The sequence below is a fragment of the Manis javanica genome, chromosome 15 (assembly GCF_040802235.1).
Source record: "Manis javanica isolate MJ-LG chromosome 15, MJ_LKY, whole genome shotgun sequence".
In the NCBI taxonomy this organism is placed as follows: Eukaryota; Metazoa; Chordata; class Mammalia; order Pholidota; family Manidae; genus Manis; species Manis javanica.
Window position 1 is genome coordinate 29956037 of NC_133170.1, and position 7854 is coordinate 29963890.

Below are 7854 nucleotides of genomic sequence, written 5' to 3' on the forward strand. Positions count from 1 at the left end.
GACTTGCTCAGAACGTTCCTCTCACCCCTGGGGGTCCAGACCCCAAGCTGAGAGCCACAGGTCTGAATGAAACCACTAAACCAGGAGAAAAGGGGCCAAACCAGTCTAAACGGCCCCCAGCCCCCTCCCTTCTCCACCACCGGGGCAGCCGAGGGCCCTGTCACAGAGGCAAGTGTCTCCTTTGATGAAGAGACGAGGAGGTGACATGGTGAAAGACCAGGGCCCATTCTCTGTAGGAGCTCATTTTGCTTGGGCGTCAGGCGAGTTAAATGAGGAGTAAACTGCTGGGACAGCAAAAGCAGAGCAGCAGGCCTCTCCGGGTCCCTCCAGTGGCCGTACATACCCTCGGATAGGCCCCACTGCCTTAGCGAAGGAGCCTTTTGTTAATTCACCCCGTGGCCCTGGATGCCTCAGGCCCCTCAGGGCAAACCTGGGCTTCAGTCTCTGGCTCCAAAGCCCCAGAACACTGCCCTCCAGCTGCTGTCTACATCAAGGAAAAGAGGAACCTCCAGGCCCACGCTCTATCTAGGGAAGAGCTCGTGGGCGGTGGTGTCAAGGACTCCATGAAGAGGACTGCGTCCAGGACCCCTAAGAAGTCTCCACAGTGACTGGGATGCACTTGTAGGAAGGCAGACCCTATGCAAGGGCCTCCTCCTCTCCCACCAGCACCCATGTGGGAACCAAGGGCCCCAGGCACTCTCCTCCAGCCTGCTTTCTGCCCAAGACACTGCAGGCCCAGGCGGCAGCTCAGCCCCAACCCCTGCCCAACAAGCCCAAGCCCGCAGGGTGAGCCCACCCTGTCGCTGCCCGCTTCATCCCCCTCCCCAGCCCGGTTCTGCCCTAGACCTGGAAATCACTCTCCACCTCTCCGTGCCATTCCTGCTAATTCCCAGGCCAACCTTTACCCAATTCCACAGAGACTTGGGGAAAGCTGCTCACCTCCTAATCTTTCTGCCGCGTGAGGAGCTTAGCTCCTCTGGTTACTAGGTTCCAGATACAGGGTCCCAGGGCCCAGCTTAGCCACCAGACCCCTCCTTCCCACTGGACCAGCTGCATCCCTCCACCCACTCTCTGAAGGGAGCCTGCTCAGGCCTGAATTCCTACACCAGCATGTGGAGTCCAGGACCAGGTCAGAGGGAAAGACCTGTTTCCCTCAGTGCAGACTGAGCAAAGTCCTGTGATTTCAGGCTGCCGGCCAGAAATTCCTGAGAGAAAGGACATCCCAGCCCATTCCCACCCCTCTGGAAAAACACAAGTTGACTTCCAACCCCAGGGCCAATCCCCAGTCACCACCATCCTGAGCCTAAGGCTCCCGGAGCTCTGAGGTCTCTGGGCTGCCCTGGGCCTCCATCCTCCATTCCCTGCTGTGTGCTTTCCCTCCAAAACCACTGTGAGCCTGAACTGGATGAACGTGGAGGCCCCTCTCACAAGGGGAGGTGTGACACCAGGACACCGCCCAGCCTTGTGGCCCAGAAAATCACCACCTCCCTCACCATTTCTGCCCATGACCTGTCTTTGTATTTCCCCCCTCCAGCCAGCTGCACCTCACCCTCCCAGCTTTCCCCATCAACGAGGAGATGCTCCTGGCGCTCTGGCCAGAACAGTCAGGCTCTGGGAAGTCCCTCCAAGGCTTCCTGCAGAACTCCAGGCTCCCTGAGAGCGAGTTAGTGCTGTTGGGGTGGCAGTCACCCAGGGGCTGGCAGGAGGGCAAGGAGAAGCCAGGAAGACCTAGTCAAGACTTAGAGTCACTGCTTCCCCCACACGGTCTCAGTGGGCAATTTTTAAAAGAAAAGCCACTGGTTATGTGTCAAAGCATATGACGCCGGCAGGGTTAGGGTAACGCTGTGGTGCCAGCAGAGTCAGGGAAAGATCCTGACCAGAGGATGGTTCGGCCTCAGTGCCATCTTCAGTATAGCTACCATTTATTAAGCATTTTGTATACATTATCTCTAACCCTTACAACAACCTTGAAAGGCAGGTACTGCTTTCTCAATTTACAGAACAGTCAGTAGAGACTGAAAGCTTAAGTAACTTGGCCAAGATTACACAGAGAAGAAGTGGCAGAGACAGAATCCAGCTCTTGACCCACTGGTTCCAAGGCTACACTCATATTTCTGTGAAGCCACCCATCACCGATGCCACACTGTCACAGCCAGTATAATGTATAGTAGGGCATATGGTGCCATGCTACCCTAGAAAGACCCCTGGGGAAGCCACACGCTGCTGAGACCTCTGTCTCCTGCTGTGCCCCTAAAGACTTCCCAGCTCCAGGACCCTGTGCATCTCTGGGGCTGCCCAGAGGGGCAGCAAGTGCAGGACATGGAGACATCCCCCTTCCAGGGAGGGGTGGGTGGTGCTCACCTCCCCCATTTTTGTAGCAGAGATAGGGAAACCTCCAGACGTTGCCCAGGCCAATGATCTCCCCAGCCACTGACAGCACAAACTCCATCTTGTTGTTCCAGTGTCCCCGTTCCAGGGTGCCATCTTCCTCCACCTTTTCCGTGACTGGGAACACTGGTTTTGTCTCCCCATTACTGGTTGTGCCCGAGACCCTGCTATCCATCCCACCTGGAAAACAAGCAAGGTGCTCTGTTAACTGCTGGGAGCCCTGGGAGGAAAGCCTCCCCTTCCTTCCCCTATCAGCAAATCCCCAAGGGAATCAGCGCAGTGGAAGCAGGGGAATCTCTTCTCCGTGTCTGAAGAACCACATCCCCACTTCGCATCCCTTCCTGGTAAAGGCAGGTGACAGCTGCTGGGATACACATTCCACTCCTCTTCAGGAAGGCAGCTCTGATGCAGAAGCACGGATGATGCTTCCACGGCACAGGTTCTCTTGGGTTGGGGCTTGTGGACACAGAAGAACTCACAAGGCCCCTGGGTTGTCTAAATTCTCCCTGCCACCCTGCAACCAGCCTTGTTGGTATCAGCATGCTCTCCAGTTTCTTTATTCTGGGAACAGTTGAAAGGATGGGATTTTTATAGATCCTCAAAGCCACCAATTTCCTTTGCAGGAATTGACTCTTAAGAAATCATCGTGACTGGGGGTAAAGATTTGGTATTGAAAATGTTCATTGTTTCCAGCAGCAAAAAATGAGAGTCTATGAATGTTCAAAAGTGGTATCTAGGTTAATAAATTTGGCCACACACATGCAATGGACTACCATGTAGTCATTAGATGTCATGCTGCGGAAGCATAATGAAGTGAAAGTTGTTCACAGTGTGCGAAATGAAAACAGAAATAGCACATACAAAAGGGTCATGATGGAAAAGATATTTTATAAAGTATATATATGCATTGAAAGATTAGGATATCCACCAAATGTTTCTTCAGTGGTTGGATTATGGGGGTATTTTCCTAATCTATATTTTCTACATTTTCATCAAAGAACATGTTTTCTTTTGTAATGTGAAAAATAAAAGCCAGTTTTTAACATAATCCTTCCAAAGGAATGAGTGAAATTGAGTGGGACCAGGAATTGTGAATAACATGAGCTGCTCTTCCCGGCTGCTCCCTCCACCTCCCTGGAATCATCGTGAGAGAAGGATGAAAATTATTCTCTTCTTCTCTTTCTCTTTACTGGTGACAACAAATGTAGGAACCTCTGACTGTGGAGAAGGCAACATAAAATGAATAAACCCTCCACTGCGCTATTTTAGAGGCTCATTGGGATTGAGGAAAAGATTGGACATGGCTCACAATTAGCAGCAATCACTATCAACCCTGAGATGCACGTGGGATCAGCTTCGCAGCTCAGCAAGGTTAAATAACGTGTCTGCTGCCACACAGCTAGTGAATTTCACAGCCAGGATTTGACCCCCTTGGTCCCTCCTCTTTCAATTACATCCCTTGATTACACTGGTTGCCTAGGTTTATCAGCACATCTAATGTGAGCATTGCCTAACGACTCTCCCTTGATTTTGTACAGGGGCCCCTTTTCTGGAGAAGTAGGCAAATGAACTTTTTTCTACACCTCAAGAAAAATCCACATTAGCAGGCCTTTCTCAGTGGAAACCACATCTGGCTACAGACTCTCCTGCGGCTCTGCCTGCCCAGTGGGGCTGGCCAAGGGATTTAGAGAGCCAGAAAGAAAGCCAGGGAACAGGAGCGCCTTTGCTTACTTGATAAATTCTAGAGTGGTCTGCAAATATGATGAGCGAAGAAGGGGAAAGCCAAGCAGCTGGTCCCAGGAAGGTTCCTCATCTTTTGAGAAGGTTGGCTGGCTGACATCCTGTGCTGGCCCCAGCCTCCCTCTACCACCTGATGATGCCTTCCAGTGATGGAACGGCCTCCCTCCACTTCTTCATCCTCCCAGACCCTAGAAGAAACAGTAGTCCTCTCCTGGGCCCCTTAGCTCCTGAGGGTACCATTTCCCAGAGAGGGCATGCTGCAGTGGGAAGGGCATGAGCCTGGAGGCAGGCAAGCCTGCCTTCTGGGTTCCAGTCTCAGCTTTGTGCCGTGCCACGCGCCACCTGACCTCGGGGAAGTTAATCAATCAATCTGAGCCCAAGTTTGCTCGTCTGCAAAAGTGAGAGCAATAGGACATGCTTAGCTCTAAGGACTGAACGAGGAGATGTATGCACACATATGAACACCCTTCGTGGAATAACAGGCACTTGAAGTTTTATTTTACTACAGTCCTGGCAAAGGATTGTTCATTGTTTCATTTCACAGAGGAGAAAAACTTCGTTTTCTTGGAATTAAATCTAAATGTCTTTCCTCTCAATCGAAGGTTCTTTTTCTCTAAATCACACTGTCCCTTAAGTTGACAACCACTGAAGTTTCAGAAAGTCAAGAACACAGCGTATAGTCTTTGCACATGCACAGATGAATGTCAGAAACGTATTTTCTAGGAAAGTATCAAAAACTCCTTTGGTTGTTAAGTCCTGTGCTTCCCAACAATCTGTAGTGTGAGACTGAGGGGAAAAAAAAGAAGAAAATGTTACCAACCTTGGTGCAGCTGTTACCAGAGGTCCCGTCGGGGAAGAAGGATTAGCCAGGGAAAGGGGAAGGTGCTGGCTATTTAAAGTGTGGCTCCAGCTCCTACTGCACTTGTAATTCTAAACTTGGCCCAGCCCACATTCTGCCCTCGGCCTCACACTCGAGGGACTTCACAGCCTGGAGTGTGAGCTCCACCTGGGAGGCCCGCCAGTTGTGTGCGCTCTGATGGGCAGCAGGCTGTCCTCCCTGGAGCTCACGCTCCTCCCTCCTGCTGCCCTGGAGGTCTCTGGAGAGGGATCCTGCCTCCCACCCCTTCTCCGCCTCCTATGCTCCTCCGAGTCCATCAGGAGCAGGTGTTTTTTTGGTCAGGTGCTGTGTAGATTAATTTAAAAGTATGTCTTTTTGCAGCTTACGATTGGGCATGCGTGATGATTTAGAGTAAAGATACATAGTTTTCATAGTCAGAAAAACTTTGTAAACACACATGTGCGCACACACACACACACACACACACACACACACACACACACACTCAGAAGTCTAGAAAATTAGCCACTAAACAATTAATAGCTTTATTTGGAGGGTAATGCTGGAGTCTGGAGATGAAGTCAGGGATATTTTTCACTTCTGCTTTTGAAGCTTCAGTTTTCTTTGAATTTTTTAATAGTGTGCTAGAATTGTGGGTTTTGTTTTTTTTATGGGTATTTCAGTATTTATTTTATTTATTTTAAAGTGAAATGATCAGCATTTTTAAAAGCAAAATTTATTAATACCTTTGAAAGACATATATACACATACACACAAGTAAATGTAAAAATGTAACTTTAAAAATATGAATATTAAAAACACACAATTGGAGTTTTTGGGTATCATTAATATACAGTTACATGAGCAACACTGTGGTTTCTAGATTCTCCCCATTATCAAGTCCCCACCACATACTCCATTACAGTCACTGTCCATCAGCGTAGTGAGATGCTATAGAGTCACTACTTGTCTTCTCTGTGCTATACTGCCTTCCCTGTGCCCCCCCTACATTATGTGTGCTAATCGTAATGCCCCTTATTCCCCTTCTCCCTCCCTTTCCAACCCCCCCACCCCCACCCAGGCCCTTTCCCTTTGGTAACTGTTAGTCCATTCTTGGGTTCTGTGAGTCTGCTGCTGTTTTGTTCCTTCAGTTTTTGCTTTGTTCTTATACTCCACAGAGGAGTGAAATCATTTGGTACTTGTCTTTCTCTGCCTGGCTTATTTCACTGAGTATAATATCCTCTAGCTCCATCCATGTTGTTGCAAATGGTAGGATTTGTTTTCTTCTTATGGCTGAATAATATTCCATTGTGCATATGTACCACATCTTCTTTATACATTCATCTACTGATGGAGACTTAGGTTGCTTCCATTTCTTGGCTATTGTAAATAGTGCTTCAATAAACATAGGGGTGCATATGTCTTTTTCAAACTGGGCTCCTGCATTCTTATGGTAAATTCCTAGGAGTGGAATTCCTGGGTCAAATGGTATTTCTATTTTGAGTTTTTTGAGGAACCTCCATACTGCTTTCCACAATGGTTGAACTAGTTTACCTTCCCACCAGCAGTGCAGGAGGGTTCCCCTTTCTCCACATCCTCGTAAAAACACATAATTGTTTTAAGTTAGCATATACAATTTTTAAAATGTTATTTTAAAGGAAAAAGCCAAACACCAATAAAAATTTAAATGTAGTCATAATTGAAAATAAAATTATTTGTATTGTGGTGTTTTTTAAAAATATTTTTTTAAACCAATAAGGAAAAGGAAGTGTCAAGGTTTAAAACTAAGCCAACCCCTGACTGCGTCCTAAGGGACAGTCTGGCTGTGAAGAGGAGGTGGACGTGGTCAGAAGAGCTTTGCTTGGAGGCAGGAACAGCTGATGGAGGCCGCTGTGGTGAGCAGAGGGTCCTCTGTTCGGCTGGGAGTGGGGTGGGAGGCCCCGGTGACCAGGAGCTGAGCCCAGCCCCCCAACAGCTGAAGCGCAGTCCAAAGCTGCCTAGGCTTTGAAGCCAAATGGTCCAGCTTCCCTCACTTTTCAGTCTGTGGCCTTGAGCAAGGTATTCAACCTCAGAAAGTCTTGTTTTCTCATTTATAGAAAGAGCAAATATTCCTTACCTTGCAAGGTGTGAGGTTTCAGGAGATAATGAGCCTCATACAGAGCAAGTTCTCAAAAAGTAGTTCTTATTTATCCTTAATACATTATTCACGGTGAGCAGGGATGTTTTTTTTGGAAGGGATGGGCTTGAAAGAGGTCCCTGAGCAAAGCTCGGCTCCGTCTAGACAATAAGAATGCGCGGGAGTGAAGGGTGGGCCTGTGGGAAGGGGTGGATGACAGGATGGGATAATAAAAATGCTTGAAAGGGTGAAGAAGGGTGGAAGGGATGGTAAATCAGAGACTCTAAGGTGGTTGCTATTCCCCTCATCCTCATCTGCCTGCAGGGGACGGAAGGGAGCAGGGGCAGAGAAGTATGGCAGGTGATGCCAGGGAGCACAGCAAGATGAGTGTACCTGGGTTTCAGGGGCCCCTTTGCTTCTCCCCCTACTAACCATCCATTCATACGATTTAACTGTGTAAAGCAATAGACCAAAACAGTCCTCTGAGAGAAGCTGCACACTCATGCAAAAACTCCATATTCAAAAGCAGCATTATTAACTTCCATTTTACTTATCATTGAGTGGTAGTCGCTAATGACCTATTAACTCAGCTTAGTAAAGCACCGGCAACTCTAGCATTTGTCATCTACAGTTACAAGGTAACTAGGGTTGACTGAGGACTCACACTCAGTATTGTAAGAAGTGGGGACACTACACAGCATCCAGCAAGGTTGCACAGCCCCTCCTATGTCCTCACACTTGCGAACAGCTGGCATTGCCTGTTTTCTTCCAG

The 7854-nt window shown here is 48.5% G+C and overlaps 1 protein-coding gene across 8 annotated transcripts in view; it reads right to left on the reverse strand.

The window, feature by feature from the left end:
* The window catches only part of SLC6A13 (solute carrier family 6 member 13), a 28920-nt gene extending 23798 nt beyond the window's left edge, over nt 1-5122 (reverse strand). For 2 of the 8 annotated variants that reach the window (XM_017663612.3, XM_073222769.1), the window contains exons 1-2: nt 4949-5120; nt 2362-2568 (exon numbers count right to left, since the gene is read on the reverse strand). In XM_017663612.3, the coding sequence (XP_017519101.2) occupies nt 2362-2563 (202 nt within the window). In that variant the 5' untranslated portion in view covers nt 2564-2568; nt 4949-5120. Of the gene's footprint in view, nt 1-2361; nt 2569-4948 lie in introns of those variants that run through there. The other 6 variants (XM_017663611.3, XM_017663615.3, XM_073222768.1 and 3 more) reach the window with 5 other exon arrangements.
* Between the last annotated feature and the right edge of the window lie 2732 nt (nt 5123-7854).